At 38.6% G+C, this 19,509-nt stretch overlaps 1 protein-coding gene across 5 annotated transcripts in view; it reads right to left on the bottom strand.

Annotated features, from left to right (window-relative positions):
- The window catches only part of DIP2A (disco interacting protein 2 homolog A), a 130,409-nt gene that overhangs the window by 41,421 nt on the left and 69,479 nt on the right, over positions 1-19,509 (bottom strand). For all 5 annotated transcript variants that reach the window (XR_011324457.1, XM_069782267.1, XM_069782268.1 and 2 more), the window contains exons 5-13: positions 17,252-17,497; positions 10,269-10,397; positions 9,336-9,455; positions 7,173-7,370; positions 5,472-5,563; positions 5,124-5,234; positions 4,210-4,333; positions 3,825-3,934; positions 3,290-3,392 (exon numbers count right to left, since the gene is read on the bottom strand). Coding sequence is in view for 4 of the 5 variants with exons in the window: in XM_069782267.1 (XP_069638368.1) it covers positions 3,290-3,392; positions 3,825-3,934; positions 4,210-4,333; positions 5,124-5,234; positions 5,472-5,563; positions 7,173-7,370; positions 9,336-9,455; positions 10,269-10,397; positions 17,252-17,497 (1,233 nt within the window). In the remaining variant the exon portion in view is untranslated. The remainder of the gene's footprint in view (positions 1-3,289; positions 3,393-3,824; positions 3,935-4,209; positions 4,334-5,123; positions 5,235-5,471; positions 5,564-7,172; positions 7,371-9,335; positions 9,456-10,268; positions 10,398-17,251; positions 17,498-19,509) is intronic.

Here is a 19,509-nt window from a genome sequence, read left to right as displayed (position 1 = left end):
TAGAATCATTTAGGTTGGAAAAGACCTTCAAGATCATCGAGTCCAACCATCAACCATGCCCACTAAACCATGTCCTGAAGTGCCTTGTCTACACTCTTTTTTAATACCTCCAGGGATGGTGACTCAACCACTTCCCTGGGCAGCATATTCCAATGTCTGACAACCCTCTCAGTAAAAAAATTTTTCCTAATATCTAACCTAAATCTCCCTTGCCTCAACCTGAGGCCATTTCCTCTCGTCCTATCTCCGGCTACCTGACAGAAGAGACCAGCACCCACCTCCCTACAACCTCCTTTCAGGTAGTTGCAGAGAGTGATAAGGTCTCCCCTCAGCCTCCTTTTCTCCAGACTAAACAACCCCAGTTCCCTCAGCTGCTCCTCATAAGACTTGTGCTCCAGGCCCCTCACCAACTTGGTTGCCCTTCTCTGAACACGCTCCAGCAACTCAATATCTTTCTTGTAGTGATGAGCCTGTATATAAGGGAACGCAAATCTTCCATACCCTCACTTCTTTTCAACCTTCGGGAAAAGTGAACTGCATACAGCTGGATTTATTGGAGAAAGCAGCCAGCAGCTTCACAGCACCCTGTGACAGATTGTTAGATCCTCACAGAGGAGCTGATGAAGTATGGGCTGGAGGAGCAGACAGAGAAATGGACTGAAAACTGGCTGAACGACCAGGCCCAGAGGGTGGTGATTGGTGGCACAAAGTGTAGCTGGAGGCCAGTAACTAGCTGTGTAGCCCAGGGCTCAACACTGGCTCCAGTTCTGTTCAGCATCTTCGTTAATGACCTGGATGATGGGGCAGAGTTTATCCTCAGCAAGTTTGCAGATGACACCAAGCTGGAGGAATGGCTGATACACCAGAGGGTTGTGCTGCCATCCAGAGGGACCTCAACAGGCTGAGGGAATGGTCTGACAGGAACCTCATGAAGTTCAACAAGGAGAAATGCAAAGTCCTGCCCCCTGGGAAGGAATAACCCTGGGCAGCAGGACATGCTGGGAGCCAACTGTCTGGAGAGCAGCTTTGCAGAAAGGGCCCTGGGGTTCATGGTGGCCCCCAAGCTGAACATGAACCAGCAATGTGCCCTTGCGGCAAAGAAGGCCAATGGTGTGCTGGGCTGCATTAGGAGGAGTGTTATCAGCAGGTCAATGGAGGCGATTCTTCCCCTCTGCTCAGCACTGGTTAGGCCACAGCTGGAGTACTGTGTCCACTTCTGGGCTCCCCAGTACAAGAGAGAGATGGAGCTACTGAATTGAGTCCAGCGAAGGGCCACAAGGATGATGAGGGGACCAGAGCATCTGGAAAAACTTTATGCGAGGGTAGCTGAGCACTGGCACGAGTTGCCCAGAGAGGTTGTGGAGTCTCCATCCTTGGAGATACTGAAAAGCTGTCTGGACATGGCCCTGGGTAACTGTCTCTAGGTGGCCCTGCTTGAGCTGAGGGGTTGGACCAGATGACCTCCAGAGGTCCCTTCCAACCTCAACCATTCTGTGATTCTGTGTGTCCCAAGATACATTAGCACACACTACCCTATTATGGGATAAAAACTAGTCAAACCATAAGATTCTTCCAGCAAATCGATTTCGAAGGGAAAAGTTTTTGGTTAATGGTAGCACAGATGATCTCTATGCACATGGTCAAAACCAGATGCAGTTCTTGGCTATTCACTGAGAGAATGACTGAAAACAAGTAGATTTCTCACTTTATTCAAATCCATATGGAGATGTTCTTTTGCAGGACATGATTAACTAAGAGGAAGATCTCTTCCTTTCTGAAAATAGGAACTACTGTGGCCAAAATTGTGAAGCCGCAAGAAGCTATAAACAAAACAGAAGGCAAAGCTTTATACTGACAACATGCTCGTGACAACATCTCTAGCATGTGGCAATAGAAATTTGAAAACTGAACATACAAGAGGACAAGAATTCAACACCCTCTGTGAAGATCTGAAATGTTAATGGCTAGCACGACTACTTCACATTTGTCTGAAAATTAAGATGTGTAGACTCCTTCAATCCATAATTGGTTGCCATCATGCTTTCAGGATTCAGGAACTGCTGTACAATCCTTACCTACAAGCTGGGTGCACCCTCCCCTCTCCCAGCACAGTTCTTGTAGTTGGCAGCTGTGATGGGAACATGTCCCAAAATGAAAATGGGAAAGGGTCCTCTTTGATGATAAGGAAAAAGAATACAGATATCTGACTGTGAAGACCTTTTATCCTATCATACTACTTATGTGGACTTTGGAGCACTGCAGGTGTAAACCAACTGCCCAAAGGAGGAAGATAAAAAAACAAGTGCAAGAGAGGACAGTTAGCAACTGTCAGCAATCTGCTCATGCCCTCAAACTTGCTATCTAGAATACAGATCTAGTTCAAGCAATTGGACCAGATGACTTGCACTAGGACTTTTAACTTTGTGATCTAGGCAGGCAGAGTCATCAAAGGTGCAAGAGCAGTAAAGCCAAGCATGTCAGGGTGTTTTTTAATATAGTAACTCTCAGACTTTCCTGATCAAGCCTCTCTTTCAGGGGTCAAGTGTCACCTAGGAATCACAAAGTAGAAGAGTTATAAGGACTATGATGCATATTTACATCTCACCTAGTCATTACTGGGTTTCAAGTCAAGACTTCAAAAGGCCTTCCCTCTGGTCAATAACTGCAACTTTTTCTCCTGAGAGATAAGAAGCTGCATAACTGACACCAGCCTGTCTGCATGCACACCAGTCTGCACTATTAGAGCAGCTACAACTGGAACTGACAACATCCAAAGCTCTTCAAAGAGATCCAAGCTACCCAAATGGCCTTTAGGATCAGTCTAAGAAAGCTCCCTCAATTTCTGCTGGGAGAACTCTGCAAGTGGACATCTCAAACTGGCCCCCTTCTAACTTCATAAAGTGTCCAGTGCGTTCAAAAGATGTTAGGGAGGGGAAAACAGATTCATAGCAAAGCTGTTTTCAAGAGGATGAAAAATCAGTATAGTTCCTACCACTAACAAATTTACGAAGGCTGAAAAATCCAAACCCTTGAATAAAATCAATAAGGATCTTCAGTTAAAAAAATTTTAATACATATTGATTATGATTTCACATAATCAATAAGTGGCTTCTTACTTTCCTTCATATATCACACCTATTATGAATTAGATTTGTCTTTCCCTTTGCAGTTAAAGCTACTACTGCTTATCTAAAGTTCTTTTAAGACAGTAAACATGATTTTGGAACATAAATTGTCTGAATATTCAAAACTATGAGTATAATTTTCAAGTTGTACCTATCTAACTTACCTTCTGAATAACCACATGCCTGAGTCAATGCATGACAGTGTGCCAGCATGGAAGCATGAGATATAGTAATGCCTACAGTGCTGCCCTCTTTACTTGTTTTGTACTGAAAAAAGAAAGTTGACACAAGCATTAGCTTAACAATAAAATCTAGAAAATTTACAGTAGTGAACTGAAAGGATATTTTATTATAAAAATGAAGTGAGCTTTTTAAAAAAAAATCAAAAAGCTAGTGTAAAACATACATTTATGTTCAGAGAATACACTAATATCGTAGGAAATCTGACTGTTTCTCTATCCCAATTAAACAAATTTTTCCAGGGATCCAAGAATGCCAATTTACCCCAATCTTCAATCTGATTCAACACAACCACTCAAATGACAGTTCACCTGGCAACCTTGAAGAAAACATTCTTGTTCCACAGTTAAAAATATTGTCTCATCTCTTTTATTGCATCAAGAGATTAAAGGAAGAAAACATGCTGTGACATAAACTACAATAGAGTAACTATAAGTTAGGCATATTATACTGGATCACCTCAATATAAGCAATCTCAGCACTGGCATCCCGTACTTGTGGATGCCAGTCCTTAGTTGGTTTTGCCAGATGCTTCCCATCAATCACAAACCAAATGAGACGAGGCCAGCCTTCAAAGAAAAAGAAAAGTTACTGTCATTACAGTTCCAAAAATCAGCGTTTTTTCCCAGTATTCAGAGATAACAACAGGAGGCAAGCAAAAGCTGCAGCATCATCCCCCTGACAGGAAGAAGCAGCACTGAGCACTGTCTTGACAATGAAGGCAGTTCTTCTTTATATGTAAGCTACAAGCATGCAAGCAAACTCAAAGATTGTTGTTTAATAGCAACAATGGATATACCTGCCATTTATGCTATAAAGAAATTCGAGTAGCTTAAAAACATACCTTTGAATGTAACCACCTCACCAGTCTGAGCTTTAGGAAGGCCTTTTTGACAGGCATCAGTGGTTAAAGCTAGTGTTACTCCACAGCTGCCCAAAAGAAATCCAATCTGCTGGCTGCCAGCATCCTACAGAGAAACCACGTTATAGCAAACTTACAAATAATGAAGCTTTTGTACAGTTCACTGTAACTTTTCCACGTTTAGAAAATATTAAGCCAATTTATATCACAGAAAAAAGAAACTTAAAGCCCAGAAGACCTTTTATGGAAGACAAAAGACTGAAGTCTACACTCAAAAGGCTTAGTTTTGCTTAGTGCCAACTAAGTTAGATTTGGCAGCAGATCTGGCAAGCAATGGTAGCAAAGTAGTGTCAAAAGCAATGGTTGTGCATACCGCTCCAACCCAACAGCATTGTTTATAAGTTCTGGTAAAACAGAGAGCTGGTTTGATGCTGTTTCTAAGTCCTGAACAGCAGAGACTATAGCTCTCCAGCTCTTCCCTAATGATCTCTATGTGTGTGGGAATATACCGATAATTCCAGTAACTATGGTGTCTCTACCTGCCTGTGCTCTCATTACTCAGCATGAGAGCTGAAAAGACAGCATTTCTGTGTTATATTTTGAGAAATACTTTCACGCATCTTTTAAAAAATTAATTCAAAAATTAATTTAAAATAATTTCTACAGTTACTTACCCTAAAATAGTTAACTTACTAGCTTCATACTATTTACCCCCTTCCTTAACTAAATATTAAATTTTCCAAGTATATAATATGCCATGAATAGTTCAGCTGATGCACCATACTGCTTTCAAAAGTGCAGACTCTGAGGGGTCCCATATAAGGACTATTGGATTTAGACACCCTCACACTTTATTTATTTAGGAAACCATAAAAACGTTGAATGTATTTGCCTACCTTTCTTGTTAGTGGAACTTCTATTGGGACAGGAATAAGTTCTGCCAGAAGACATCCATAAAATGCCACCATAAACATAACTGGATCACTATTAGGAAATACGAGAGCTACCTACAAAAATGCATTAAAATAACAAGAAATGTTTTTTGTTGTTGTTTGCAGGGGCGGGGAGGGCTGCTTTTTAATTTGTGGAAAAAAATCTTCACAACAATGTTCAGGTTCATATTTAAACTAGGAACAGAAACACTAAATGCTGTGATAATATATTACAAGGCACAGTATTACAAGGCTTTCTTTAGCTAAAGCTTTCTATTTTATCCATAAAGACCACTTCAAACAGAAGCCTACCCGGTCTCCAGGCTTCAGCAGTGGTTCACTCTTAGTGGTTAGCTTGTTTAGCAGGGTATATGCTAACTTCAAGCTTCGACTCCACAGCTTGCCTACAGAAAAAAAGACAATACAGAAATTAAAAAATAAAGACTAAAATTTTAACATTTAATTGGTAAATCTCAGTGCCTTATATGTGCACTAGGCAACTCAGTTGTATTAGAACAGGTACATGAGCAAGTAATTGGGAAAAAGTGAACATTACTGTTGTGAAAGCAATCCCACCTCACAAACCTACTGAGTTCTTCCAACGTTTCAGTGCATGTGTGCGCACACACATGCACACGTAGTCTGGTTGATACAACCTAACTGCATTTCCAAAAGATACTTAACAAGACTCCTTCCTAAGGGCTCTCAGAGAAAGCAAACTGCTTGGGATAAAAGGAAAAATCCTAAACTGGACAAAAAATTAACTGAAATTTAAGAAACAAAGGGTAGGAATAAATGCCACAGTATCTAGCTCTGTGAAATGCCAGTTCAGTGCTCAGTAGTGATCTACACAGCTCTCAATAATTCAGAACAAAAAATTATTCCAAGCTATTAAATACAATAACTACTTATTTGACACTATAAAAATCAATTTTTAATTTGTAGCCTCCAAAAAAAAAGAAGAGCTTTGCTAAAAAAACTTTTTAAAAAAGATTGAGCAACAGCAAAAGCCTTCCACTGTAAATGGTAAATCAAAGCAAGAACCCCTCAAAGAAGCATGCCATAGCAAACAGCATACATAGGGAACTCAGCTTTCTAGTGCAGGGTCTTTATCATGGACTGACATCCGCACTCAATCCCTTCAGACCATGTAGCAACCATCGGTTATTTTGTGCTTGTCAGTCTCAAACTTCTTCAAGTCAATAGGTTTTTTCTGTGTAATTTCCAGTTATATGAAAAAAAGATACACAGGACTCAAGTACATCAAATTCAGTGCACTTGGCAGAGTCCAAGTATAATTTAGAGCTTGGCTTCTTTTTAGTTTTATTTTCCTTCCTTTTTTTTTGAACACAAAACTAAACATGATGTTCTAAACAATTCTCAAAACTCCACTGCAAACTAATGAAACTAATGCAGCTGCTCAGTTACATTTCCTGTAAGCATACTACATCTGTAAGAACACAAACAAGAAATTTTAACATTCTAACATACTATACAATGAAATGCTGCAGTTAGCTGTCCCAAGGGACACAATTATCTTCAAAAAAAAAAAAGCAATTACTATAATACTTCTAGTTCATTGATACAGGCAAGTTTCACTTCCCACAATAACATCCTTAATATGCTCCTGAAGTACAAGTCTTCTCTATAAGGATATGTAAGAACATGCTAAAATTTAATATCTACTCTGGGAAAAAGACAAGTGCATCATTAGTCATCTGTTTCTTCCTCCTATTTTACACCAGGCTATTTTTAGTGTTCTTTTAAGGAAAAAAAACCGCACAATTGTTTGAGATTTACAAATAGCTACTTGTAAAGAATCAATACCATATACATTTTCCCTTCATTAACTGTCTTTAAAATGTTTTTCATATACAATGAATTCATAATTTGCATTTGAACAGCAATCTCAAAGTATCTGTCATGACCACAGTCAGTCCCTCTTAAGTAAAGCAAATTGTTCATTCCACAATGAACACCTAATTCTTCCTTACAGTTATCTCCAATACCTACCATAGGTAAGCGTATAAATAGCTTTCCCAGTCGTATCCAATGCTGTCAGACAAGGGGCTTTTGGCTGGGTAGTTCCCCAGCGCTGCAGGGCAGCCAGCAGAGAAGGTGGCCAGTTGGTTACCACCCCTAAGGGTTCACCTTTAAGTACGTTCATTTGATTTCCTTCAGGCTTTGGTTGATTTGGGTCAGGCTGTTGCACTAAAACCAGAGCACAGTAAAATGGCAAACGTCAATCCTCAGAAAATGTGCAAGTTACACTTCATAGACTATTCTATGAATCGTTCTCACCTTCCTCTTCCTCACAGCTATCATTACTTCTCTGCTTTATGATGATGCTATGCTAATCATCTGTTGGCTTCACAAAAAAAAATTACCATCACTTTAGAGTTCTGATTCCACATTATTCAAAGGAACTGGCCACAGGAACAGAATTTGAATCCCTAGTTAGCTCTTCTTCACTGCTTTGGAAAGATGATATTTTCTGCTCTTTGTTCTGCACATCTATTTAAATTAAAGCCTACACCAAGTCAATAAGCATTATCAAAGAGAATGGCTTCAGTGACAATTGGACATTTATTTTTGCTGCACCAGATTCTCAACAGGTGATGAAGAATGACACTATGCTTCTGTATATATTATACAGAATATATACATATATTAAAAAAAAGCCAGATGAAATGCTGCTGGTGTGGATTACCAACAACTAAAACAGTACCACTCAGAGAATATTTCTATTTCCGGATCATCTCTCTCAACTGTGGAACACTGCAGGGTTTGCATGCCATTTGCTCTCTGAGTAGCCTGCTGTTAAAATCCTGCTCCAAGCTGCTCAAGAAGGTGAAGTATCTTGATCTTAGTTAGCAAAACAAAGTCATAGTTGGATTTACCTAACACTCAATCTATGCAATAACTAAAATTAACAGTTCAAAGTGATGTTCTCCGCTCTCCACAATGACATACATGCACCTCAACAAAAGTTTGCCTGAAAAATCTTCAATGAAAGACTAAAACCGCAATTACTTCATATCTTAAAGTATCAGTCAAATAGTACAGGGAATTTAGTAGCAGCTGCTCAAAAATGTCACATTGAGAACAAAATTTTCATTTAATCTTTAAGACTAAGAGAACAGAACAAAAATCATTCTCCAAAATTAGCTGATGCAGGTGGTTTTAAAGGCAGCTACGTATTGTTAAGCAACTTCTACATTTGTTAGGGATGCTTCTCCTTCTGCCTGGACACCTGCATACGGAGAAGAAAATAGTGCTTTTCAGCTGAGCAGTATCTGCAGAGCATGTCCAAGCAATATCCTTTCACATACTGCACAGACAAGACATATTGCATGGTGCACTCAATGCGTTTAATTCCTCTGAACCTCTAAAATAGTGAAAGTTTCTGGATTTCAAGAAGAGGATATTAACATGATGCAAACAATATTATCATAATAAATTCCAGTTACTAGCAAGTAACTTTCTTAATCTAACTACATTTGGGCACTGACCAGCTACAAAGCAGAATGTGCTTGCAGACAAGCGGCTGAATGTGAGTGGCCAGAGAGGCTGTGGAATCGTCATGTTTGGAGATGCTCAGAACTGGACTGGGCACAGCCCTGAGCAGCCTGATCTAGTCAGACCTGCTTTGAACAGGAGGTTGGTCAGAGGCTTCCAGAGGTCCCCTGCACCATCAGTTACACTTAGGCTATGCCCTGACTTACTCCAAAGAGTACCTTCTATAAATTTGATGATTACCAGAGAGCAGAGTTTAGAATCTCTGAGGCAAAAACTGACCGTGGGACCATCACCAAACATGACAATTTTTGGATGCACCAATTCATTTCTTGACAAAGATGTGAACAGAATTTCTCTAAGTATCTGTAAATCACTGTCTTTAGTATTCACTAGCTCATCCCACTGGTCCAAATTGGGCTGAATCAGAAGTTTCCAAAGGGAGGGAGGAGGGGAGAACAAGTACACTGAGTTGAAGGGTTGAGTTGAAGATTACGTTTCACTTATGTTAGCATATGACCTTTCTCTCTCCAATGAAACAACTCTACCATAATTTGTTTCCTATTGGGAAGAGAAAAAGAAAGCACTTGCTAAGACGTATTAGTTCTTTCATGAACCGCTTACACAAAGAGTTAAAAATGTATTTGAAAGAAAATTAACCTTCTAGCAGTTCTTCAAAATCATCAACAAAAAACTCTTTCAAGGGTGGGCGCTTTGGTCTTTTCAAGGTATTTAGAAGTTGCTGGATTTTAGAGGACACTCTGCTATTCACTGGGACACCTGCCAAACAGAAAAGATTTATTACTTACCCTATATTAATAAACATATGTTAAAACACATGCTGCCACATTGCTGACAACATCACGCTAAGCTCAGTGCAGCTTTCAGATGGAAGAGTCATTCAAGATGAACGGCTTGTTTGGGAAAAAATAGCTTTAATCAATAAGAGTTTCAACCATGGATTTATTTGTTTTAAAACAATGCTGCACTCTAGCTACCTGGCTGATGCATATAATCTTTCACACTTTTATTTAGCTTTTCAAACTGCTGACTCCTTCATGAGATTCCAATACAAACCTGAAGAATTTTCTTTTCTTCAAGATTCTAGGTATTTGCTACATCTTAACATTCACTCAGTTCTGAAAGTGTGAGAATGCTTGGAAAAAATAAGTGAATCTTTCAATATTTTACAGGGCTAGAAAAAAATAATCACAACGCAAAACCATGTCAAATGCTGATTTTCATTTGTGTATGTGATATTTTTTTTTCAATTAAATACAAATGTGTATGTTTATTCACATTCATTGAAATTCAAGGCTCTGAGGCAATATAAAATTAGAATGTGAGACTAAAGGGCTTACATTGCCTTTACTATAGAAATATAGAGAAATGGGGACATGGCCCTACCAGCACAACACGGGAAATGCAGTACATTTTCCCATCCTGTGGTAGACTGACAAATACACCATACTACAGCAAAGCTTTGGAGGGGGCAGGCGCATACCACATGATGGGTGTCAAGCTCTGTTTTGCATTTGCTTATTCAGAAAAAGGGGCACAGATTGAAAGGTAGGAGGTTTGTAACACAATCACCATCTGCAGTTTCCAAAATGCTGCTGTGGTAGCCTCTGGGAACTCCTCGTACTGATGCCACCTGTGGACGCTCATGATGTAAGTGTTCAACCAGGCCAGTGGTTACATCTGGGGGTGCAAAGTGGTTATCTGTAGAAATGGAAGACAGACACGGGAGCTCATCAGTCATCTTGAATCAATATATCCAAAGTTGCTTCTTACAGCATTCTTGCTGTTTTCTCATGTGTTTTTAACAAAACTCTGATTTCTCTAATCAAACTGTAACCAAAATCTTCTAGGTACAGGGGGAATCCTGAAAGGAACCACTGTGTCTCTCCAGAGTGGAGAGGAGCTATTCCAACTTTCAAAAGAATCCAAACAAATTCTGACAAATAAGGTGAGCGGTGGGTCACTCCATCACTTCAAGCTGAAAGCAAGGAGATTCATTATGAGTAAACAGCACAAGTCTACGAAGAAAGCCTGTCTCACACCTCTCAGAAGAAATACAGGCATCCAAAGTCTCACCACAAAACTGGAATGACTAGCAGAAGTCCCATAGGAAGAGAAAGGGACAAAAGTATAAGGTTTAAAAGAAGGGAACTTTTTCTCCACGATAACATGAAGCACTTATCTACATTCTACAAGCTATAAGAGGAAGACTTTTGCTGAGAAACACAGATTAAAATTTAAGGTGGCAAAGATAGCACACTTAGGTCTGAACACATCTTGAGGATGGACACAGAGAGATGAGAGACTCCCTCAGAGGAAAGTAACTGCTGACTTAAAAAAACATCACCTGCACTTTGTAAGACCAGTCATGGTTTTCCTTTAGCAGCTTTTCTTATCACCTGTTTTTAAGTGTCTCACAAAGATACTGTAGGTAAAAGCTTCCTGTTTATGTTGTGGTACAGACACATAGTCTTCACTGGAGCATCAATCAATGAGAACAGCTGGAACGCCTGTAAACACTCAATAAAGCCTGCGGCATATATGTCAACATTATAGACACACAGCGCTCACACCAAATATATTTAGCACAGGGTTTTCTGAGGCATGAGGTGGTCATTTGTGGCCAGACACAATATGCTGTTTCATTTTAATGGTGTGCGCTACAAGCAATAAATACTTAATTTTTTTGTAATGTATATTTACATAGAGAAAGCAGGGCATTTTCAAATCCTCGCATACTCACAGGGACTTGAGAACCACCTTGTAACAACCTTGAGGCAAAAGCCTGCATTGCTTGGAACTGCATGACATTTCTGTGCTGCAGAACAATGCTTAGGGAATATTGTCATTCCAAAATTGTGACCTAGATTATGGAATGGTTTTGAATGGAGCCACAGGTTAGAAAATGGCAGCATCTGGCAGAAGTGTTCAAATAAGGAAAAGCAAGAACTGGAGGCCTGAAATACTCAAAATCCTCATGAGTAACAATAGGAGTGCAACAGAAAAGAGCTTAAGAATATGCTGCTGCACTGTGCTGGAGGAACTGCTTGGGGTCACGCAGCTCTGCAGTGATACCCCTTGAAGGACCACAGCGTGTCACAAATCCTGTAGGAAGAACTCAAAGCATAGGGAGATCTAGGCAGTGCTGTGAAATGCATATACTACTCCACCCATTCTGAGGAAGCAATTAGCACTAAGATAACAAGTGCTCATAGCTCTGTTCACAGATTTCCAGAGCTGGCATACAAGCCACCAGTTTAGTTCTAAGCAGTTTTAGAGGGATCACCAGATCTAAGCAAGGACCGTGAATTCCCTTCATGTGGGTAAGGTATAAGAAGAACAAAGTACCAATTAATGTCTCTGACAAATGCCTGAGTTAGAACCAGTAACAAGAAAGGGTGACAACTGTGTAAAACTAATCCCTGTAACTACTTTACAGGGTGTATAGAAAGCCCATGTATTTAGAGTAAATTGAAACACTTTCACTGCATTCCATATACTTTTTGAGTTGCTTTACCGAAGTCCCAAAACACGGACTTCATGCAGCATACAAATTAATCACAGGAAAGGACACAGAGTCAAATGTACCTGGTTCCCATACTGCCCACAAGTCCATACTTCTCAACTTACAGACCCTGCAGTGATTATCACTGTCTAAGGCTTCCACTCCTTGAATACAGCAGCCAGAACTACAATTAAGGATGTATCTGCAGCGTGGCTTCATCAATGGAAGGCCCCAAATGGCATTCCTATATATGAAGTTGTCACCACTAAACATTAAGGTGACTCAAAATATACATTTGAAGTGATATACACATAGGTACAAATTCAACAATCAAGAGAGAGGACAAGAGAGACTGACACGCACTATGAGACTTGGTGCACGTATGGGTTAGAAGCCATGCATAAAGTACAGAAGTTGAAATATGCTGAACGGATGCAGGTTTTACCATGCATATTCCTGTTGGGAAAAAGTAATCTCATGCCCACATGCATGAGGTGGATATTTGAAATACAAAAGCTCTGCAATTAGATGCTCAGAAAATAACATATGGAAGAAGCTATTTAGGAACATTTACGGAAGAGCTGTGTACTTGGGAACTGCTCAGAGAAATCACACAAAAAATGAGAATGCTCAGAAGAGAAACAAAAAAACCATTAACAATCATTCCCAACTTGAAAACAAGCACAAAAAAATAGCTATATATGGAGGTGCTAATCTATAGCATTCGCATATCTTATGAGCATCTCACAGCCAAATTTCACGCAAATCAATGTCCCTCGCCATAGAAGGGAAATGGCAGGGGTCCTAATGAACTTCTCTGTTGTCCACAGCTATTTCATCTTACATGCAGTACAGAACTGACTCTCCCTCCCATTTCTGCCTTCAGAAGGCAACATTCTTTCTATGCATGTAGAAGGAGTAAGTTCAGTTTTCAGGTTTTATGCTCAGATAAAAATCACATTAGCTTCATTAATATATGCCCATGAGAATCCATGAAATTAGTCTGTATCATCTAGAGATACTGTGGCAAAGCAGATGAAGAGAAGTGAAGAGTAGTCAAAAAAAAGTCTGAACAGACTTGTGACTTCAGGAAAAAAGTTAATTGGATTTAGACTGAAGTGTTTTTCCGTTATTGAGAGAGCAGTGGCCCAAGAAAGAACGTATGGGATACAATCCAGAAAATTAAAAGCTAGGCATCAGAGAGAAAGTAGTCTCTAAGGAGGTATCTCAGGGTGAAGATTCAAACATTTTACCTAGCAGGAAGTTGGGTTAGACCTAGAGATGGCTGTATATGATTGTTTTGTCTCTAGGAAGCCACTCAACCAAAATGGACATTTAAAATAAGTATATTAAATTGTATTGGAACAACTCGGGGGGGGCGGGGGGGGAGAGTGCACCAACCCAGTCAGAACACGAAATAGGATCCACAAGCCACTACTTCATTCTTGCATTTCCTCTCCAATAAACTCTTTGAAACTGTTTCTAACACACTTCACTCTTACAACTCCTGTAAAACTGCTTACAGAGCCACAGCAGTTCAAACCACCTATCTTACTACTCTTATAACCCTGCTTCCCCTTAAGAAAAGGAATTGTCTTTCAATAAATCGTGGGTCAAATATCATGATAATAAATTTTTCCAGTTACTCTAACAAGAGCTAAGTTGGGAAATACTCCACAGCTGAGATGGTGACCTTGAAAAAAATCTAGACACATTGCTAGCCTTATTCGTTTTAAAGAAAGTATTACATTAAAAGGAAGAAGAGCCCCTAAAACAACATGTAGATGTTGTCCTTGCTTTTACAGGTGAAAGACAAACAGCTTAAAAATAATGCATATTCTTATCTGACTTTATTAAATACTGTAACCTTGCACTTTCAACATTGCAGTCTATTGCTTGGGAATTTAGTAGGATCTCACCATCAAAATGCGAGCTGGGGAAGATGAGCTGCAAGGGAACAAGCTGCTAAATTTAAATTCTCTAACATATCAAAATTGTGACTAGTTATTCAGTACATAGTCAAAATACAGAATATTTTGGTAAGGCATAGTATTTAAAATGTGTAAGATGCCTTTTATATTGCTGATGTCAGCACATCAACTGAGAAAATAAATAAACTCTTCTTTTATGCTCTAGGACAAATCAAAGGGGTCCTTTTTGAAAGTATACTAGTATTTATTGATAATCAAAGAATTTTGCAATGTGAGAACTGAGTAAGTTTTCATATTCCTGTCACTAAGGAAAACTATAGACAAACATGAAAAAATGTCACAATTTATTTGTTATTGGACATGCATGAATGTTACCAAACTAGAAATGAAAACTGATGGAATATGGCAAACATTTCAGAAATGAGGAAGATTATTCTTATGCAAAAGGACATTTCACTTTTTGTCAAAGGCATTAGATATTTTAACTTTCTAAATATTTTTAGTAGATCAGCTCTTAACAATCCCTGAACTTCCTTCCTGATAGATACTATAATTGCGTATTTATTTCCCATTAATGAAATTTCAAACTACTCCACTGCATGCAGTCCGACATTTAGCTGCTTAAATGGTGGACTTTGAACTGTTAATGAGGCCTTGATTTTGCGTACAATTTTGATGATTAAATACCCCTGATGGATAGGTCTTAAGAAGCTAGTTGTGACATTTGGTATGTATTTATATGGCCTGAAATATTAGACATAACAGGATGCTGTGTTACATTTTGTATATCTTGCAAGTTTTTACAGCTATATTAAGAATTTCAATCACACTTACAATTATGGCTAACCTTCCAAGTTTATCTGTTAATTTTAAGGAGTTAAAACATGATTCTTATAAATCCATAATGTGAAATCCAGAATGCCCTCAAAGCAAGGTGCAGACATATTCTATCTTACTTACATCCACTAAGTAAAATTTAAAAAAAAAAAAAAAAAAGAAAAAAATATTTGCAAATTTCTTATTATAAATAAGCTTGGAAATGGGAAGATGAAAATTCAGATTTCTTTAAAGGCAATAAGATGGGTATGTATTGTACAAACGGGAAAGATTTCACTAGCAATAAAGCCACAAAAGTTAACCAAAGAGGCAAATCTTTCTAACTATATTTATTGATGAAGTACTGATGAAGTGCAGAAAAATGAGCAAAGCCAAATGCTGCCCATAACTTTGTAAGACACAAAATAAGACCCAACATTTCAGCATGCAGGAGCTTTCTAAGGCAACAGCACTAACTGGGCTTGGGAAAAAACATTTTGTCTTGTAAAAGCTTAGATATCAGAACATCTCCATGCTTAGCTTCCACAATAAAGAGATTGCCATACAAAACAGGAGGGAGCAAAAGCCAGTAGGAAAGACAGATAACCCTTCCCAGACTCTCTAACATCTGAAGAGTCTTCCAGAACACAAAGGAAGCTCCACTCATCCATCTCAGCTCCACTTGCAGAAAACTGCCTGCACTGTGAAAACTGGGACATCAATCATGGCAAAATGAGTCAATCCCTGTTTGTGTCAGCACCTAAGCCACATAGAAGATCTAGAGGATTCTCCTTTGGACAGCCTCTAGCTTGTTCATACTCCTTTCCCTGTTTCATCATGTGCTTCAGGAATCTGAAGAAGAAAAACTCCCATCACAGACTACAAGCATTGGCTGTGGTTTGAAGCCCATCGCTACTATAAACTCAGGTTGATGCCCCAAACTTAGTATAAGGCAGAAGGAACTCAAGAGGGCAAACCAGCAAAGAACAGAGAATCGACCCTCTCATGAATAGCTGCCTCACGCCCAAGAGAACTGTGAACTGTTTGTATCATCTAACAGAGAAATCTAAAGGATATATGATTGGGCTTTCAATAAAATTTGAACCTAACAGCTAGACCAGCTATATGAACAGGTATTTGCAAAATATATTTGTGCCTTAAATTATCACGTTAATTGATGTTACTAAGTGTACAGAAGCCTGTATAATAATTTTAAATCTAAAGCATTTCAATGTGTTTTCCTCATCTGACCTATCCTGTTCTCTGTAACAAAATATAAAAAACTGTCTGTAATAGTGTATCTAGGCCTACAGTCACAGATAAACAAAAAGTCAGGTAAGTAGAGCACTAAAACTGCCAAAACCTGAAATGTCCAGGAACAATATACATGATGCCTATTGCATATTACTAGAAGCACAAGAACTTCATGCTGTAGCCCATAGGTGAAATACAAACATCAATCTTCATTTCATTTTCCTAAATGACTTTGGGCAAAAAATTTATTTGAGATACAAAGTTATTTTTTCTACCGTAGGTCCCTTCCCATCATTTTAACATTAGTGTGGTTCTGTTGCACACACATAAATCCACTATCATCTCCACTACAGTGTACAAAAACACTGTAATTTTTCCTTGGTGGAACAGACTACCTTTCTCCCTCCCTACCAAATCTTCCAAAAGCACAAGACTAGTGCTCTGCATTTTAGGACACAAGAAATAACCTGAAGTTCTGGACCTTAAGCATTACAGAGATTGAGACAAAACTCACATTTACATTTCGGCTTACCAGGACTTCTACATTTTCACTCTAGTTTCACAATAAAAGACTATTCATGACTTAACTTTTAATTAAAGGAAAAAAAATCACACTTGAGCTTGAAATCCAGCTTTGTCAGTATCCCTGGTTTCATAACTTTCCAAAAGATTCTGGATGTTTTTCTAGTCTTTTGGGTGTTTACCAATTGACTCACCTTTGAAATCCATAACCTGATATTGTCTAGGGTAAATACATGCAGATCAGAAAGCATGCATCAAAAATATGAAATTCTGCTTTTGAATCCAGTAAAATTGAACCTTAGTTTCTTGATAAAGCAAGCATTTTACCAAGAAGAATGCATGTTCAGATCTCATGAACAACTGGCTTGGTTTCCATTAAATACATATATATCATACATACCTGGTCTGCGGATTGTACGTTTTAAGGCTATTTACAGATATCTTCTGGTGAAGACTTTTGTGTTTAGCCCTGCTTTGGGATTTTTAATTTTATTTTATTCCAACCACACAGGCAGTTCTTTACTGACCTAGCTGGGTGTGTGCCATGAGATCTGCAAGCACAGTGGCAGCAGCGGTGGCAGTAGCAGTATTGGAAGCAGCAGCAGGTTTCCCTCCTGGATGAGATGAGGTGGAGGATGCAGAGGATGAGGTGGAGGAGCCCTGAATAACCCGGTTAAGCCAGGGCTCTACGTTGGAATGGCTCTGGAACGGAGTGGAGGTGATCCGCCCTTGCCGACGTAACGAGCCCTCATCTTCTGATGCTGACGATGTGTCTGTGATTAAAATAACGATGACAGGCATGTAATGTGGGAATGACCCAACAGACGGGAACATGAAGTTTTTCCATGTTCTTCACGTAGCGTTCTCATGTGCTACACGAGATACATGTATTAAGCAAATGGTATATTCACATGCACAAGTTCTGCTCATTGCCATTTTTATGTTAATGCAACAACTTCTACACATTATAGCTACAACACACTTGAAGCAAAGTTTCATTTACCTTCCGTATTTGGAATGACGTAAGACTCAAAAAAGGCTTCTACCTAAGGTTCCTAGTACATTCACTAACCATTCTCAGTGAGCATACCATAACTATTCCACTGAAAGAATATTTCTGTTCTGAACAGGTAAATCAGTTCTCATCCCACCTGAATAAATGTCACTACACTTTTTGTTGGGTATTTTCTTTTTATTTTTGGGGGGGAAATTCTTCATTTTTCGATTCTTTTGACAATTTTTTTGAGAACTAATTACTAAAGAAAGCACAGTGCTATAAAGTTCAATGAAAGAGTAATTTCATTAATCTAAGAATAATTAGAAGGAATTTAACAGCATGTATTTTAACCACATAAATTGATAGTAACAAGCACTACATAGAAATGCTTAGTAAAGCATCTTTTCATTCTAGATGTATATTTGTTGCTGTTAGAAGTTTGATAAAGGGCTCCTGTTTTAATTACCAGTTATTTACAATTTTCCAGAAGTTTCCCTTTGGCACTCAATCTTTCCACATTTATTGTCCATTCAATAACAAATAAAAAGGTCTTTCTAAATATCAAGAAAATACATCTCTGTTGATTTTGAGTGAAAAATAGAAACTTTTGTCCCAGAAAAAGAATCTTGCCTTCCTAAAGACACCGTTGTACTTTAAGAACTTGATCCTCTGTATGCACCCCAAAGTAACTAAAGGAAAGCTCCTAAAACAATGCATTGCCCATATACCGATAAAGTTCACATCAAGTCACTTTGTGAAGAGCAGTTTTAAGTCACGCATAATGGCCAGACCAATTAAGAAGTCAGCAGGAGCTGAAAAACAGCTTCTGAAAAAGATAAGAGTGTCCATTACTACACTATAGAGTCCTTTCCAGACATGGAAATCCTGGGTGATAGTGAGGTGGGTTACCTCAGAAATTCTGCAACTTAATTTTGGCTTTTGGGTTTTTTTTTTTAAACCTCTGAATGTGTAACTGTTCAGCTATATACAATTCCATATAAATTTTGTTGAAGCCACATAAAAATCTTTTCCTCATCTTTGGCAACAAATTTCAATTACCAGCTGTTTAATTTTTGGCCTTTCAAGAATACGTGCATTTCCAATAGCTTCAGAATAACTGCTCTTTAACAGTCTAAAAATCACAAAAATCAGAAATAATTTCATAAGAAGCCTGTTAAAATCGATGGCATTTTCAGTTAAAATCGCAAATCTCTCATTACTTGACCATCCCTAGTCCAACATGACAATTTTGAATTAAAATACACAAACAATTGATCTTTGAGAAGATACAGCTGTGGTGCATCACCGTTCCTGGGTTTGTGCCTCGTATGATATTTCTGGTCTACTGCCACAGTTGTAGTTTTTGGCAGCTGACTCCATCTGCTCCTGGATAGGAGCCAAACCTGACCCTAAGTGCTTGCAACCTTCCCTTTCTTTTAGGCAGAAAGCAAAAATAAACAACTCCAGGAATATGGAACAAGACAGGATTACAAACAGTCAGGTTTCAAAAAAAAAAACAACCCAAAAAAAGACCACATTTGCAATCTATTATCATTTCAAAGCGAGAAATAAAACTACAAAAACCCCACATTTCTCAAAGAATATATACTCTGATAGTATCTCCTTATCCAGATACATGTTTAATGAAGTCTCTCTAAAATTTCTAAGCTTTCAGATATCTTACATAAGGAAGGGGGGACCCCCTTCCCCCCACTTTAAATGTAAAACATTAACTGTGTATAAAAATGAAGGATCCATAGTAAAAACATTCTAATAACCAAAACATAA

This window comes from Haliaeetus albicilla, chromosome 4 (genome assembly GCF_947461875.1).
Source record: "Haliaeetus albicilla chromosome 4, bHalAlb1.1, whole genome shotgun sequence".
NCBI classification, from domain to species: domain Eukaryota; kingdom Metazoa; phylum Chordata; class Aves; order Accipitriformes; family Accipitridae; genus Haliaeetus; species Haliaeetus albicilla.
This window is presented reverse-complemented; position numbering and strand designations above follow the sequence as displayed.